The following is a 17,767-nucleotide window of genomic DNA, read 5'->3' on the forward strand; positions in this document are numbered from 1 at the left end:
CTAAACTTAATTAAACATATAATATTTTATAAAGCTCATTAACGATAAAAGATTCATACAGTTGATCTCAAATAATTAAAATTTTATGATTTTATTATTATTATAGCTTATAATAACTAAAAAAATATTAATTAAAATTTTAATCAAAATATACATATATTAGGAATGTATACGATAAACTTAAATTGATAGCGATAAATATGAAGATCACTTGTAATTTACCTTAGAAATAATACATCACAATTGTTATTATTATAACAATACACTAATATCATTCATATACATTCCGTTTGTTAACGTCAATCCAAATAATAATAATAATAATAATAATAATAATAATAATAATAATATCAATATCTGGAATAAAAGTAGTAGACTTTAGGCTCACTGTCATATTGGGAGGTGCCACATCATGATCATGATCATGATCATCGTCGCCGTCATCACCGTCGTCATATCTATCTATTGATTAAGATGTCAACTCACAACGATTCACATCATCCGTCGGTTTTCCCACAGCTAACAATCTCCCATCACGACCGTTCGATCTTCCACAAAGCAATCATCACCTTCCGCACTCCATCTTCTTCCTCTTCTTGCCGTAGTATGTAGTCGTCTATATATAACCAAGAGTGTGGTAAAGATCCCGTTTTTGTAGAGGCAGGGTGGGAGAGCGAGAGCGATAAACCGTGACAAGGGAGGTTTGCTGCTGTCCGGAGGGATGCCGATCGTTGATTCCGAGTCCCTGCGCCGCTCGATTCGCGAGAAGTGGAAGAAGGTATGGACCAAGAGGGCTCTGATGGGCTTGGTGTTGGGCCAGTTCGTTTCCCTTCTCATCACCTCCACCGCCTTCTCCTCCTCCGAGCTCGCCAGGAGAGGTCCCTCCCTCGCTTGCTTCTCCTTCTTCTTTCGATTCGGTTGTCTTCTTTTTAGGCGATTCGTTTGTAGAAATGCGGTAAGGGTGGGGTTCTTTTGAGTCCTTTTTGGTAGTAATCTGGTGAAGCGGGTCGTTGACTTGCGACGTCGTCTCTCTTCTTTCGATGCCTATTTTTCCTTCTTTTGGACGATTTGTTCGTCAAAAGATAACAAAGGTGGCTTTTTTCTTTCTTTTTTGGAGGTAATCTGACTTTATGCGATTTCCTGAAATTTTTCGTTGTGGTCGGACATCCTCTCTTTCTTCTCCCTCTTCTTTCGACGCTTTTTTGCTTTGTATTTGGGCGATTTTTCCGTAAAGAATACAGATACGATTTGGTTTGCGTCGTTTTCTGAAGTAGGTCGTTGTTGTGGAACGCAGGCGTGAATGCTCCGACCTCGCAGTCGTTCTTGAATTACCTTCTCCTTGCAATATTTTACGGCGCTTATGTCATCTACCGAAGGCGGCCACTTCAGGTGCCGTACTCGCTCGCTGCTTTTGCTTTTCCTTTAATTGCTTTAATAGGTCCAAAAAAAACTTGCACTTTAGCCTCGTTTTAGATTGTACGAGGATGCTGTTTCCTCTATTTTTCTCTTCTAATGTGCATTCGGTTTCTAACAGCAATGAATAATGGCTTCATCCGGTAGATTTATATAAAGAATTCTTCCCTGTGGAAAGAATTGTTCCTTTTGATAACTTTGCTAGCATATTAGATTTCTTTCGCTATCATCAATTTAGTTATGTTGACAAATTTGGGATTAGCTTCTAGTTCGACGAAAAGGTAATTATTCATACGCCATTTGATCTTTTGTGCAGATAAATTGGTACTACTATTTGATACTCGGTATTGTTGACGTGGAAGCCAATTTTATTGGTGAGTACCTTTGGTGATTAATAACAATTATCTTTTGTGGGGATGATGTGCCTTTCTAATTGATAAATGCCGGGCCTCAAGAACATTCTTGAGTTTCATTATTTCTTTTATGGTGTCAATAACTTGCATCTGTATTTGGTAAGGCCTTTGGTACTCTGTAAACCAGGTGGTGGAAGATTAATTGAGCTAGCACCGATTGTGACCGTAAGTTCTTGTAACAACTCATGATTGGGATTACAATGGGAATCCTTGTCTAGAATTCACCAAGCAGCCCAAACTGTCCGAAATGGATAAGAGATCTGGGCTTTTGATTTATACACTAGTCGAATAAGTATCATCAAAATTCAATCCGAATACTAAGGGGTTGGTTTCAGGTATACCACCTGAAAACCTGAACCTGATGGGTCAACATGCTTGTACTAACTAAAAAAATCGGTGGATTTTGATTGAATTGTTACGAAAATGTGAACTAAAAGTATCAAAGAAAATCAGACGAATGTTTGTAGGTTCCTTCGTTTTTCTACCATAAATCATGTCAATATTCCAACGCATTTTGATCTCTTACCATCGTAATTTTTAGTAGTTAGTCTCTTCTCATCCTTTAACAATCAGCACTATGCTGCCATCATTACACTGGCTCCATCCTCCTGTTGCCATACTGTATCTACTTCTGTTTCTATCTCTTATGCATATTTTACCATAATGCAATATTATGAATTTTACTCAGGCAGGCTTGAATTTTATCAAACCTCATTCCATGGTTATGGTTGAGCTTTATACAATTATGCAAATTCGAAAATTGTGCAACCTGAACTGCCTTAGTAAATATGTTGAACTACTTTATTATATTTTATGTTGTTCACTTGCATAATAATTTTGTTTCTGTATGGTCTTATCAGACATTTTATCTAACTATATATAATTTGTGACAACTGCCTTCTTTCTCAAACTCATTCTTTACCTGTTAAATTGATTTCAAAGCTACTTAATATTTTTATTTTGAATAGTTGTCAAGTCTTACCAGTACACATCTCTGACAAGTGTCATGCTTCTGGATTGTTGGGCAATTCCATGCGTGATTCTTCTCACATGGTTGTTCTTGAAGACAAAATATGGATATAGGAAATTCACTGGTGTTGCTATTTGTGTTGCTGGCATTGTAATGGTTGTATTCTCCGATGTTCATGCCAGTGACCGTGCAGAAGGTAATTTGCCGCTTATTGCGACTCCTAGTCCTCTTATAATTTTTTTATAATGTTGCTATTAGTCTGTTTCCGCCGCATCAGGAATGCACAAACCTTCATTATTTAGGCAAAACTTTTATAGGCGAAAGTAGGCATGAAGAAGGCCTGAGCAAAGAGAAGCATTGCAACAGAAAGAATAATATTGCTAACGAAAAATAGTGAGAGTATTCGAAGAACTGTAGGATATATTGAGGACAAAGTGGTTAAAGCGATGTTTGAGGTTGTATAGGTCAATTTGGTTATTGTGGGTACATTAGTTAGTATAATCTACCAAAGAAAACGGTAAGAAGATGTCAAATAGCAATGTTGATTCATGAGAAAGTGCAATCTACAAATATTAGCATCTAAACAAACAATTTGTTGCTGGCTTGCAACAACACCAGTGATGGCCCTTGGAAGATAGAGCTACCAAATGACACCACTGATCTTTAGAACTGTTACAGGAGAGTTTGATAGATCTGGCACCAGTGAAAATAGCATTGTTGATTTAAGAGAAAGTACAATCTACAATCATGAGCATCTAAGCAAACAATTTGTCGCAGGCTTGCAATAACACCAATGATAACCTTGGTAGACAAAGCTACCGAGACCATAGATCTTTAAAACTGTCTTCATAGATCTGGCAATAATGGGTGTGATCAATAACTGGTAAGAAAAAAAAGATGCATTTGGCCTAATTTATCTCATAAAATCTTTTCATGTTTTATAGTATATGTGATGCACAAGAAATTACAATATAGAATTTCATGAAGAAAATCTTGAATTAGTATAATTTTTAATTTATTTTGACTCACATCATACATCATATGCTGTGAATTTCAATGCAGTCTGATCCCTTCCTTTGCTTGCTTAATGAACAGGGCCTTATCTCCAGCCAACTTGACTTTTCTATCTCCACCTTCTAGAATTATGAATTGCATTCTGATTCCTGATTCTTGATCATTTTGCATTCTAGAATGATGTGGTACATTGAGATTGAGATCAAATATTGTGAATCTGATTTATTTTTATATGTACAAATTAATTAATGATAATTAGGAGTTTAGGACATATATTGGGCATATTAAGTGAATTCACATATTTTAGATCTTCTACTAGGAATTTTTACTCAATTTAAGGCATATCTAAAATACCGAGATATGACATATGAGAAGTGTACATAAGGATCCAAGTAGTTTAAAATGTACTACATTTCTTCTGGCAAGCCAATTGACCCTCCTAAGTACCACAAAGCAAAATAAGTGGTATATCTCATAATCACATTCGAATGACTCAGAAACAGTCAATTTTAGTCAACTTTGTTACTATGCTTAGAAGCGAGTTCATATCTAACAAAATATATAGTGGTAATGTCCGAGGAGCATGCACAATCCCTTCTAGAAAATCCATTTGATTTAGAATCTCTTGCTCCAATTATTTCCATGATTTAGGATGAGTTTAGGTTGGATTTAGTTTAGGGTATTTTATGTGTGTAATTTTCCCAAGTCAAGTCTGTGTTTGAGTTGTTACATTGTTTAATAATTTGTTGGAGTAATTATGCCACTATTTTTAGTTGTTGCATTAAGATGTTTCTAATAACCTATTTTAAGTTGTATGTCAAGGAGAAATGGTCTAGATATGACATGGTTTTGAAAAATTATTAAACCATTTGAATTTGGATTTTAGGAGATTTAGAGGCCTTTTTATGTTAAGTTTTATGGGATTTTGGTTCACTGGAAAGAAGTCTTATCCCATAAGTTTTCTTTATTTAGAATTCTACTTTAGTTGAGACTTATGCCTAGGAAGTCTGGGATGAATTATATGTCTATTAAGATTATTGCTTTTAAAGGCAATTGCAATTGTTCTGGTAATGATTGCTCAACCGATGAATTTTGTTTGGTCAATGGTATCTTACTATCTTTTACCTCTCCTATTGTTCTTTCTGTATATTCACATTGTTTCAATAATCTTTGCTGCTTATGCTTTAGCTTTGAACTAACAGGTGTATTTCCATCTTGAGCAGTGTTGTACCATTTCTGAACTTTCTTGTTTGTTGCAACTTTATATTATTTGTCAACTCCTATATTTTCTATTATATAAATATTTAATCTAATAACATTTAAAGCCTTGGTCCTCTTGTTTGCCTGCTGTAGACTGTCATCCCATCACATTAAGTCACTGATGCACTGTGAATCTCCTATGAATGTACTTATTAAGGCTTTTCTATACTGAAGTGCCTCTTAATCATCAAAATTAGTTTCTGTCAATAGAATCAATTGCTTATGTATATCTTTCTAGTAACTGGAAACTTTCATCCTGTTATGGAAACGTGCGAGCCTCTCCACTAATTTCTGATATATGTTATATGAGTTACAGGAGGACCCAACCCTGTCAAAGGTGATATTTTGGTCATTGCTGGGGCTACACTGTATGCAGTTAGTAATGTTGGTGAGGTATGAATTTCACTTTTTTCCTTGTTTTTTAAGAGTCTCCTTTTTCCATGGTTTGTTGAAACTTCTTAGTTTAAACTCTCTTACTTCTAATACTTCTGAAAAAACATGTAACTATACAATCTCCAGGGAATATGACATGTTGATGTTGTTACTTTTTTGTCCCTTGGCTAACCATGAATATGTTTGGTGAAGCTGAACATCTGTCTTCTGAAAGTGCTGCTAATCACTTGTTGAAATCACATATACTTTTAACCATTGATTCATGATTCTTCCATCTAGGGTTCATATTTTTTATGATTTGTTGTATAACTAAAATAGAAAATGTTGTGGAGTGAGAAAGGAAAATGGAGGAGGCAAGTTTGTGGTTTGTTTTAGTGTCCATCAAGAATGGGTTGGACTCTTGTTGGTGTCATCATGCTATATATGGTAGACAGAGATGGTAAGAAGAATGCTTATTTTCCATTGTTTTAAGTTGAACACTCTCCTGTTATGTTCTTGCAATTTACAAGAACACTGGAAGTTACCTTTACATTGTTCTACAAATATAATCCTGATACATGAGCAAACTCTGGACTGACAGCATGATTTCCAATTTCCAGCCACTACACTACTTTCTCAACACATTTTCAGTAATTTGAGGGACTGTATGATAGTATATTCCCTTCTTTAGTAGGAAGAGAATTATTGATCTTATTTATGCACCTAATGAGTCTGCAATCATGGGGATTATTTTCCATTGAACTGTTTGCATATTTGTCTCTCCTAGATGAACATGTCTTAAAGAGTAAAGCTAATCATTTTCTCTTTCTTCTAGATTCTTCTTTGTCTAGTGGGACTAGTAAGGTTGTTTCTTGCTTGCATAAATTAAATTGAAACAAGGTATTTCTATTTTTATCGGCCATAATAGTTTATATGGATTTCAAGAAAGTCTCTGCTGTCGAAGCTTATGATCGCTAGGATTTGGCACCAATTTGAACCAAGGTTCGTCGTATCGTACCGTATCGGCGTTTCGACCCGGGCTCGGTATGGTACGGTACCGGTGTACTAGGCGGTACATCAGGGGCGTACCGAGCGGTACACCCTGGTATACCGAACAATTTTATATTTTTATACTGTAGCAGTGCTACAGTAAAATACTGTGGCACTGTAGCGGTACCGGGCGGTTCGCGTACCGGTAACCTGTCGGACCGGTATGGGCGGTACGCTTTTGTATGACAGACCTTGATTTGAACTGGTTCACATTAGGCTGATTGTCAATTAAAGAAGTTCTCTTTGGCAGAAATTTCTTGGTTTATAATAACACTGTGTAGATGAACCCATATTGTTGGGAATAGTTTGTATCCAGGATCCTTCTAATACATTTAAGGAACTGCAATAATATAAAAAGTAGTTAGGTGATCGACTCCATGCATGGTTTACTAGATTTTGAATTAAAGCTTCTTGCATTTGTTCAAGGTTCTGAATACCGTATCGTATCGGTGTACTGATCAACTGTCGGTATGATACATACCGAGCTGTACCGAACGTACTAACACATGATACACTAAGGTGTACCAATGTATCGCCCGTACTAGTCCTCTATCAAACCAGTACGTACCACCCATACTGGTTCTCTATCGGAGCGGTATGGTACGATATTGCAAACCATGCATTTGTCTATAACATTTAATAAGTTAGCAAGACAATGGGGTTTTTAACTTGATAAATATTCTATGTTGGATGTTGATCATTTTAGGATATAGCATTAGTATTACTCCTGTATCTCTTTACTTACATCTATTTAACTTTAAACAGAAAGGATTATTTTATCTAAGGAGACTTCATTTTGACATTGTTCAGGAATTTATTGTCAAGGAGGGCGATAGAATTGAGTTGATGGCTATGCTTGGAGTATTTGGAGCAGTTGTTAGTGCTATTCAAATGTATTCTTGGCCTTTCTGTGCATGTGTGACATTGCAGAATGCAAATTTTATTAGCACGTCCCCTTTCTCATTTATCAGGAAATCTAATCAGAACACTATCTCAACTGCAATATTATTTAACATTGTTTAGATATATGATTAAGAACCTATGTTTAAGTTTCTTAACATCAAACATGATCCTAGGCATTTCTGATTCTTTACTTTTTCCCCAAGAATATCATTCCTAGGTAATATCCTTGTTCTATCTGTCTATGTGGTGGTGTTCAGGCTTAATCTTTTGTTTCTGTTAGCATTTAGATTGGATGTTCTGATCATTTACAAAATCCAGCAAGCTGACACTGTGCAGTATTCTGATTAATAGAAGCCAATTTTTCCATCCTAGTTTTGTCATGAAATAAAGTTGAATGATGCAAGCACATAGAAAGATTTCAGCTTTGGTTTTCGACAGTTCATATTTAATTTTCTCTTTTCCTTAATTACTCCCAGAACCATACTTGAGCGCAATGAGCTTAAAGATATTAATTGGACAGCTGGTGCAGTAAGTCTCTCTCTCTCTCTCTCTCTCTCTCTCTCTCTCTCTCTCATAACACACATACATCATGCATACAAATATGCTTAAAATGAGTTATAGATGCATTGTCTGTGAGATCCTTGTCAATTATTTGATTCTGTGATGCTTAAAATCATGCATTTTGCATTTGCTTACCCTGCAGAAAGATTGAGGCTTCTCTTTAGGTTATTTTGCTTCTGTTCTCTATTTTATGCTTTGATGAGGTTGCAAGATGTGGATATCTTGTATGGCCTGGTTTATTTTCATTTGTGATACAATGTAATAGACGACTTTGAACTTTTAAGTTTGGTAGTATGTTGGTAACAATATGATGGTCTGGTTTTATTGTTGAATTTGCAACTAGTTTGAGCCTGAGATGTTTCTTGGTAGTTGTTTCTTCATACTATAATATTAATGTTATTTTCCAGTTAATATATTTAATAACTTCTTTTTTTGACCATATGATTTCAGGTGCTACCATTTCTTGGATTTGCATTGGCACTGTTTCTGTTTTACTCTACTGTTCCCATCATTCTTAAGGTAACATGTTGTATTAACCTCATCATGGATCATCCATAGTATGAAAAACTATTGTTAAGAAAGTTTTGCAATATGGAGAATAATGGCATTGGTCAAGCTTATGCCATCATAGGAGGACAGGACTTCTTTTTGTGTTTTTTCGATCTCTTTAGCTAATCTTTGATAATTCCTAAATGATGCTAAATAAAAGTTGAATGGATGAACATGTGAAGAATCACTAACATGGAAAACAAACAGGAAGAATTATACTGTCATTATTAACAGTGGCATGGCATCCTTTTGTTAGGCAAAATTGATAACTACTTCCATTTTATTGTCCCAGGCCAAACTTTTAGGAGCGGGCTTAACTATTACTAGAGTTATTATATATATATATATATATATATATATATATATATATATATATATATATATATATATATATATATATATATATATATATATATATATATATATATATATAATCCTTTCAAGCTTTTGGGATTTATGATAATTATTTATGATAATCCGATCAAATTCTTTTTCATGTTATCTGTCATGCACTTGAGGGGATGTTAAAGTTTCATTTATGGTAATATATATCGGCATTCTTTATTGTCTAGAATGCCAAAATAGAAAGTACTTTTTAAGTTTTATCTAATCATATACCTACTCCTGCCACTCAAAATGTTACAGTTAAATTATCATCTTAAACACAATCAGTCGTGTTCTGTTGCCCTTCTTGCAAAATCATGTTAGGGTCACTAGTCAAAGAATCGAGTACAACTGATGATGGGAGATCCCTACCTCACTCCATGTTTTCCACTTACTGGCTCTTTTATTTATCGATTATCATGCAGATATGTGGAGCAACCCTGCTAAATCTTTCACTGCTAACCTCAGACATGTGGGCTGTTTTTATCCGTATTTTTGCTTATCACCAGAAGGTTAATGATCTTATATTTGCTATGATCAGTCACTTGTAAAGTTAAGATATATAGAACATAAAGCAATTTGATGTCCCTGCAGGTTGACTGGATGTACTTTGTAGCTTTTGCGGCTGTTGCAGTTGGGATTGTGACTTATTCAGGGTACTCATTGCACGTGATAGTGTTCTTGCTCCATCAAACTCTTTTTCTAGAGAATTAAGCATTTCTCTTTTTGAATCTTTTCATACAGAGGCAAGAAGAAGGATGCAGAAAATGTGCAAGTTGCAGAGGCTAGTGATGAACGGGACAAAATAAAGGATGAAGAAGCTGGAGCGGACTATATCACTCAAGGTTTCACTGTAGCAGTTGAGGGCCAAAGTTCTGAGAATGCCAAGCAACAACCTTTCATCACAATTTCACCCAACTAAGTCTCCATCATGGCGGAAAGCCAACTTAAAAACCGAGGCAAAGGCAAGAAGGAAATGGATACTGTCAGAATTATGTTAGGGACACCGATGCCTTGCCATTCTTTCACCGATGAGAACAGATCGAAGCAGTGGTAGCAGCAGCAGTCGCGAATCATCCAAATACGAGTAAACCCCATGGAACTCTTGGTGCCAATGGATAATACTCTGCCGGAGTATCTGCTGCAGTCAATTGTAGCCTTGATGTGTATCTAGTCATGGTGTTACTGCTTGTTCTATCCAGGTGATGATGCTTGGCGAAGCACTTCTTGCATGCTTGTCTGATCAAAAGAAGGAATCCAGCTTCATTAACAATCTGCAATGTATAGGAGTTGGTTTTCTGATCTGTTGACCTTAACCATAAGAATTGTTATCTGCAACTCAAAATTAATGAGTTAATTTGCATATTGCACATTACGAGGATCCCTCACAAGTGTTCATGAATGATCAATAACCTTGAACCATGACCTTCTCTAATTCTGAAGATTCATGTTATTGATGTTTTGAGTTTGAGAGTGGGGACATGGTACTTCATTGACCTTGTCTCAGGTGAAAGGTAATGTGTTTTCGTTCACCCTATCATCATCATCATGTTCTTGGGGATATCATTATGGACCTGCAATTCATGTTACATGTGTTTTCAAGCTTAAAATGATAGTAAGATGAAACTAAAGGCTGACTAATTGGCTGTAGGAATTCATGTTACATAAAAAGATTCAACACAGATAAAAACAGATGTGACTATTGCACTACATCTGTTTTCACTGAAGGAAATGACTATATCGTTCTTGTCAAAACGTCTCAATAGCTTCTGAGATTGAGTTGTTGGTTGACTTTGGCAAGAAGTGAGAGCTAGCAGCTGTTCAACATTGAAACCCAAGGATTGGAGGAACTATGGTGGGCCAAAGAAGAGTCAGCACATTTCTCGAGATCAACTGAACCATATCTTTTTGAACCACTCTGCTTCTTGATTTCCTTTCAGCATAGGATGTTGACACCTCTGCTCCGTGGAGCAGATGACAGAGCTACATGACCAAAATGCTCCTAATCCACGGTCCAAAATGCTAATCACAGCCCCTCATTGGTGATTCAACCTCTATAAATACCCTGCCTTTGAAAGGCCTGAAGCATTACCACCTCCACCCTCCGCTCTCTTCACCACCTCCTCCTCCTCCTCCTCCTCTACCCATAGTTTCTTTCCGCTGCAGGAGACTCCAAAGAAAACCGTGAGGGCGTAACATGAAACACCGCGATGGCGCTCTGAGGTGGCAAACGTTGGTGATGGCGATTGCAGCTCTCATATCGGCCAACAATGCGGCTGTTGTGACCGGTGAACAGCCGTTCTTCCACTGGTTTCCACCTCCCTCTCCATCACCTCCAGCATCATCTCCTTCCCCGCTGCCGTCACCCCTGCATCCACCACCTTCTGGCTACAAGTCCCCACCTCCGCCCTTCTTGTCACCTTCAGCATCATCATACTTCTACAACTCTCCACCACCACCACCATATTATTATATGTCCCCACCGACCCGTGAGTCCTCTCCTCCACCTTACTTCTACAGTTCGATGCCGCCGCCACAGGTGAACCGTCCACGCAACCAGTATAACTCTCCGCCGCCACCTTACCACCATGACCCCGTCATTAAGGTGGTCGGCACGGTCTACTGCTACAGATGCTACAACGGGACCCATCCATTGGAATCTCCCCACAAGAAACTCCTCAAAGGTGAGATTTAAGATTATATATATATATATATATATATATATATATATTATATTATATATATATATATATATATATATATATATATATATATATATATGTGTGTGTGTGTGTGTGTGTACATCAATTTATTGATAGTAAAATAAAAAATAAAAAAATATTATAATATAGTAGAAAAACTAATATTAGAAAAAAATTATAATGTTGCATATTTTTGTATACATTTTGTAAACTCTTCCATGAGCTATTGTTATATATATATATTCTTAACTAAAGAACATGCACAGGCGCCACTGTGAAGGTGACATGCAAGGCGGGTCGTGAGGAGGTGGTGGCACGCGGCCACACAGACAGCCGTGGAAAGTACAGCGTTGTCGTCGACAGCTTCCCCTACGGGGAGTACGGCGCTGACGCCTGCAAGGTGGAGCCGCAGGGGGCGCCTGATGGATCCGTCTGCAGCGTGCCCACCGGCCTTCATGTCGGAGCGGAGCTCGAGGCCTACTCTATTGGCCGTGGGTTGGTGGTGCTGAAGGCCAAGCCCCTGGGTTTTGCACCGCAAAAGCCTTACAAGGAATGTGAGATGCACCACCATCACAAACCATTGACCCGATCTGCATTGCCACCAAACTACTATAAGTCGCCACCACCTCCGGAGAAATCTCCACCACCACCTTCATCGTCGCCTGAACCACCACACCACTACAATTCTCCACCAACTCTTTCACCGTCTCCACCATCTCCATACTACCATCAGTCCCCTTCTCCTCCTATCTACTATCACACTACTCCACCGCCTCCTTCACCATCTCCACCACCGCCATACTACTACAAGTCACCACCGCCCCCTTTGAAGTCCTCTCCTCCTCTCTACTATGACAACTCTCCGCCACCACCACGATCTTCACAATCCCCTGCATACAGCTATAGCTCTCCGCCACCTCCAAACTACTACATGTCATCACCACAACCTCCACCATCATCTCCACTTCCTCCATATTATTACGAGTCCCCACCTCCACCTTGGGCATCTCTACCGCCTCCTTATTACCAGTCTCCACCTTCTCCACAGAGTGATGACTCTCCACCACCACAGCTTCCAATTTTCCCACCTTCTTACTACTACAAGTCCCCACCACCACCATCCCCGTCACCACCTCCTCCATACTACTACAAGTCCCCACCACCACCTACTCCATCTCCAGCATCTTCTTACTACTATAAGTCTCCACCACCTCCATCACCATCCCCTCCACCTCCCTACCTCCACAAGTCACATCCATCTTCATCTCCTCCTTCCCCACCAATCCCCTATCTTTACTCATCCCCACCACCACCAACCCCCTACAAGTTAGAGTCTTCCTAGGGCTTTCTTCATGTTCCATGACGTCGTCGATCTTACGTTTGCTGGGCGGGGAGTTAAGAAAGAGATGTTTGAGGAAGAACCTCTGCATAAATGTAGAAGCGAAGAAGAGAAAGACAAGCTTTAAGGGCTGACTGTTTCCATTTTGTATGTGTTCTCTCTCTGTGTATTTGCTTTTGCTACTGAAGAACTGTCTGTCTTTTCTCCCTCGGATTTCTTTTACTTTTATTTGAGTTATAGTGTTCTAATTAATAAAATAAAACTTAAAAAAATTATAGTTAATTATTTTTGAATATTTTTCTTTATCAACAAATGTAATATAAACGTTAATAAATCTTCAAAGAAAACATATTACATATTCATGAGATGTTAGACGTCGATAACTCATATTTCTAGATATGAATACTTCATCTAGAATTACTCGAGTGTATTTCTAGATATAAATCCGGCAATTATAAATGGTCTTCTTTCTCTAACAGTTTGATCCTTCCGATCCAACCCAAAATTAACAGCTGGTGAGAATTGTGACGAGCTTCATCAACTCTCACAAGCCATTACCAACCATCAGAAGAATTCTCATCCTAACAAAGCACAAAGCTTGAACAAAACACATGAAAGCGATCATCTCACTCGTCTTCTTCGCCAAACCTACGCATCATTCCATACTGTGAAAAGAGGAGCCGCATGGCCAGCAGCAGCTATGGTGTTAGACCTTGATGCCATGGCTTGAGCTGACGCTGGCGTCCAAGTACTGCTTTGCTCATACTCATCGCCCTTAGCAGCGTCACCAGAAGACAACTGCTGAGAGAGATAGTAAGCGTTTAAGGAGCTATCGTACCCTATCTGCTTCCCTTCGTCGTCCACAAAGGTCGCGCCACAACTGCCTCTGTTTGCAGTGTGGCTTTGATCGGTCACCACCGTGCTCATCGGCATAACATACCCACCTTGGTAGCTTCCGCTACTGCTGGCCATGTTACCATTGTACACGACCGAGCTCGACTCGGTGCTGATGCTTACCAGGTTATGAAGCGCCGACGAAGGTTGGAAGAAGTCATGGGTGTTGGTGCCCAGGTGGAGTTGGTGAAGGTCTTGCAAGCTGTGAGCGGCGGCGACGGCGGTATCTTGCTCCTGCTTGCACCAGCCCCGCGGCAGCCCATAGGGGTACTGAACGCCCAGCGGCTGCGGTTGGTGGAAAGCGATGGCCGGCCAGCCGTGGTGGCGCAGGGAGCCATAGCCACTCATCCCATCGAACTGCGAAGCAAGATGCTGGTGGTCCGCAGCCCCCCTCCCGTTCACGCTGGCCTCAGCGTGCTCCGCCACGTCCTTGAGCCGCTTGGCGGCGCCCCCGATCGGCAACGTGTTGCTCTCGAGGATGCTCTTCACGTCGTACCGGCTCATGTCGAAGTTGGTCACCGCGTTCAGTCCCCGAAACTTGATCGCCGCGATATCGTACGCCTCAGCTGCCTCTTCTTGGGTGCCTGCAGAGTGCAGTCCAAGTTAGAGATGCACGTCTTGCATGCACCATCTGCCTGTGAAATCAAGCATTAGGGTTTTCTATGCGACTGTTGACTTTATGCCTTGGTTCAGAGGGACAAACTTGACGACTGGACTACAAAGTACATGAATATATTATTAATCTGGTCTACATGCAAGTTTAATACTGATAGCCCAATATAGATCCTCTTGGATTATTATCTGATTAGACTTCTAAGATATGTGTGCAGAGAGAGTTCTCAGCAGCTGCTTAAAGAAACATACTGAAGGTTCCCAAGTAGAGGTCTTTGTTCCCTGCTACTCTTCCTATCCTTGCTTGCCATCTTCCATGCTGATGATGCCTGCAAAATGTATGCATCATGGTGAATCTTTCTTCCAAGAAACAAAGAAGCTTATTGTGTTGTGTTGAACTGTAAAATGCCATCATAGAATGAAAAGACTTACCTAGTCACTCCACGATATATTGATGCACCCCTGGAGAATCCACTGCTCTTCCTGCATGAAGATTTCGACATCTGATCATTGAATCCAAATGAAAGCTTCCCACTCGATCCACATTCTCTTTGTAAGAATCAGAAATCAAAGACTACCTTCTAAGAGACGCAACAAATTCCTGCCTCGTCATGTGCTTCATCTCCTCCAACTCTTTTTCGTAGTTGCTTATCTGAACATACAGAAGATGAACATCTCGAGAGTATGCAAAATGCTAACATGTCTTTGTTCTTAGGCTGATATGGAAGGGGAAACAAAGTCATACTGGGAAATTTGTTGTAGTAGTAGGACCCCAGTACTTGAGAGCAGCCAAATCATAAGCCCTAGCTGCCTTTTCTTCTTTGTCATAGCCACCTACAGATCACCAACACAAGTAAATGAAAATTGTATATCTATCACCCTTAATTCCAGTTGAAATGAAGAACAGCATATGCTTACCCAAATAAACTGCAGGGTTTGGAAAATGAGTTCATTTGCAGCACATTGTAACCAAGAGTGACAGAAACAAGAGAGAGCAGCAAATCAACACTCATTGTATATGTGAAAGATCTGCTTGTAGATTCTGCAAGGTTATGTACCTTGTCTACCCTTGCGTGTCTGCCCTTCTCTTCTACAGCTATTATCCCACAGATGAGCCTCGTATCTACCTGTCCATCTATGCCTGTAATAATAAGTCGATAAAATGTAAGGCATTTCATAGATAATTGTATACCAAAAATCATTCGATTTACATGTTAGAATGTGCTATTTATATATAGATGAACATCTATATTTTCACCACCCAAGCATGGATCAGATCAGTACAGAGGTGAATGAGTAGAGTAGACGATAGTTTGTATAAGATGAGGGTTAAGGTTAAACCATGTATGAGATCTATCTTCAATAAGAGAAACATTAGATCTCCCTCTGAATGATGATTTAGGGTTTTGCTTTGCTCTTATCTAAAGATTGTGGAACAAAATGTACAGAAAAATCAGCGTAATCACAGACAAATGATGCTATATTACATCTGAGAAAGACATGCCACACCTTGTCACGCCCCTGTAAATGGAAGTTCTCTGCCCAAATGTGTCCACGGATTTCCGAGAAACTGCTTCCATTGCACCAGTCTGTGCATCGAGGCTTCCTCCAATCCCTTTCTGCTTATTGTCGGAGGACGAACTCTCGCCTCCGCCGCTCGGGCCAGCCGCCAGTAGGGGCAAGGCGGAGCTCGACTGTGACCCTGTGCTCATCGAGAGTGACAGGCCCTGGGAGTTCGTCAACGAGCCAATAACATCGGCCATCATCGCGCCGCCGCAGTTGGTCCCGGTAACCCCGGCCATGTCGTTGCTGCTGTTAATACTGGCCTGCTGTTGAGGGATATTGGGTTGGTTCCTCAACCATGTCTTGATCATCGACAGTCCGATAGAGTTGCTCGAAGAACCACCGTTAGCATCGTTCATTAGGGCTCCATCGTGAGCGCTGGATGTCACCATGGAGGTGTCTTGCACCTGGAATGAAGAGTTGGAGAACATGTACTCGTCGCCGGAGCTACTATACGCACCGGAAAGTCCAGCAGGGAGTACTTTGTGGTCATGATCGGAGAACGAATTGCCACCAAGGAAGTCTTCCAGCTTGGGCTGGTCTTCCACCATGTTGCTCTGGTTAGTACTGCTTGATCCAACCAGCATGGATAGCTCCGAAGAGCCTCCCTTGAAATCCAAACACTTCATGTTCCAATCTGCAAGTGAAGGGATCACAAGAACAAACAAATGAGACCAAGGAAACGAGAACAGCGAAGAGATTAGTTCTTGAGCACCGGGGAAACATTGACCTTGGGTTTGATGGTAAGGTCTGTTGAAGGCCTCCAAGACACCAAAGGGGACGTCCGGTCTTAGGGTGGGTATTCCCATCGGAGGCTCCGATGTGGAGTCGGCGGAGAGACCGTAGCAGCTAGCAGAGACATCGTCACCTGAGATGAGATGGGAAACAGCAGCAGATGGTGAGTTGCTCTGGTGAGACTGTGAGGGAGGGAGCTCCTGTGGAGAGAGAGAAAAGGCTAGCCAGTTGTTCATGGAGGCTATCCGAAGATTCAGATCGCAGAAACCTCAAACGTGTACTGGGAAATTTGGGAAGAAGACTCCGAATCGGATCTCACACTACAAGGAAAGGCTAGAAATATATGGATGTAAAGAAGGTCATCAGAGTAGAACAACACAGCAAGCAGCAAGACAAGTTTGGAGGAGAAGAGGAAAGGCCAAAAGGCACTATCAAACAGTGAGTATAAATACATCTGCAAACATGTAAAATCTCTCTCTCTCTCTCTCTCTCTCTCTCTCTCTCATATAGTACATGACAAATTGGATTGACTGCAACTACTAATATATTTACTCTAACACAAGCATACATTATAATATAGGTAGACATATTAAAGGTTCTCTAAAATATACTTTACACACAGGGGTAAGGTATGCTAGAAACATCCTTAGTAGGAGGGGCGATCTTGGAGACTGACTAAATGGTCAAAAAAGTAGAGTGAGATTAAAGAAACCAATGTTGTTTAGCATAGAGGGCAATCATGAGAGCAGGCAAAACTATAGTTTTATGATCTATATGGAGAATATAGCTTAAGCCTAAAGAACAGGAATATAGTTTTATGATCTATATGTATTATATAATCCATACACACTTGAACTTATAATGCAACAAAAAAAACATAATTTTGACCCATTGTAGAACAAGTGAAAGTTGAAATGATCATTAATTAATAAGAGCTCTTAATTGAACATTAGGCAAAATAGAAAGGAGTTTATGACTTGCTTTGATTCAGCCTATAGACATTTGAATTTGATTACTGGAAATATAATAAACT

General features: G+C 39.6%; 3 protein-coding genes across 7 annotated transcripts; 2 read left to right on the forward strand and 1 right to left on the reverse strand.

The window, feature by feature from the left end:
• The first annotated feature begins 633 nt into the window (after positions 1-633).
• Positions 634-10,270, forward strand: LOC103993462 (uncharacterized). 5 transcript variants are annotated; one of them, XM_065163910.1, is made up of 11 exons: positions 642-878; positions 1,275-1,389; positions 1,730-1,787; positions 2,795-2,992; positions 5,387-5,463; positions 7,303-7,385; positions 7,872-7,923; positions 8,407-8,475; positions 9,315-9,401; positions 9,484-9,545; positions 9,634-10,270. In XM_065163910.1, the coding sequence occupies exons 1-11, from the start codon at positions 781-783 to the stop codon at positions 9,809-9,811; spliced, it is 1,077 nt and encodes a 358-aa protein (XP_065019982.1). In that variant the 5' UTR covers positions 642-780; the 3' UTR covers positions 9,812-10,270. The 5 variants fall into 5 exon arrangements, with proteins under 5 accessions (XP_065019984.1, XP_065019982.1, XP_009411813.2 ...); XM_009413538.3 differs by having other exon boundaries at positions 1,295-1,389; XM_065163912.1 differs by lacking the exon at positions 1,730-1,787 and having other exon boundaries at positions 634-778.
• A 727-nt stretch (positions 10,271-10,997) lies between these two features.
• Positions 10,998-13,158, forward strand: LOC103994278 (extensin-2-like). Its single transcript, XM_009414606.3, has 2 exons — positions 10,998-11,573; positions 11,858-13,158. The coding sequence occupies exons 1-2, from the start codon at positions 11,087-11,089 to the stop codon at positions 12,931-12,933; spliced, it is 1,563 nt and encodes a 520-aa protein (XP_009412881.3). The 5' UTR covers positions 10,998-11,086; the 3' UTR covers positions 12,934-13,158.
• A 155-nt stretch (positions 13,159-13,313) lies between these two features.
• Positions 13,314-17,003, reverse strand: LOC135645343 (AP2-like ethylene-responsive transcription factor BBM2; the record flags this gene model as incomplete). Its single annotated transcript, XM_065163642.1, has 9 exons — positions 13,314-14,408; positions 14,689-14,765; positions 14,869-14,919; positions 15,015-15,088; positions 15,182-15,270; positions 15,355-15,363; positions 15,495-15,577; positions 15,946-16,636; positions 16,730-17,003. Coding segments are annotated over 9 exons (2,178 nt in total), but the record flags the coding sequence as incomplete, so codon positions are not given.
• Between the last annotated feature and the right edge of the window lie 764 nt (positions 17,004-17,767).

The sequence above is a fragment of the Musa acuminata genome, chromosome BXJ3-8, assembly GCF_036884655.1.
Source record: "Musa acuminata AAA Group cultivar baxijiao chromosome BXJ3-8, Cavendish_Baxijiao_AAA, whole genome shotgun sequence".
In the NCBI taxonomy this organism is placed as follows: Eukaryota; Viridiplantae; Streptophyta; class Magnoliopsida; order Zingiberales; family Musaceae; genus Musa; species Musa acuminata.

Excerpts from the sequence above, each read along its gene's own strand:
- LOC103993462 (XM_009413538.3), top strand. The coding sequence starts at position 722 with ATGCCGATCGTTGATTCCGAGTCCCTGCGCCGCTCGATTCGCGAGAAG. Across the intron at positions 1,390-1,729 it reads ACCGAAGGCGGCCACTTCAG|ATAAATTGGTACTACTATTT; the intron begins GTGCCGTACTCG and ends TCTTTTGTGCAG. Across the intron at positions 1,788-2,794 it reads CGTGGAAGCCAATTTTATTG|TTGTCAAGTCTTACCAGTAC; the intron begins GTGAGTACCTTT and ends TATTTTGAATAG.
- LOC103994278 (XM_009414606.3), top strand. The coding sequence starts at position 11,087 with ATGAAACACCGCGATGGCGCTCTGAGGTGGCAAACGTTGGTGATGGCG. Across the intron at positions 11,574-11,857 it reads CCACAAGAAACTCCTCAAAG|GCGCCACTGTGAAGGTGACA; the intron begins GTGAGATTTAAG and ends GAACATGCACAG.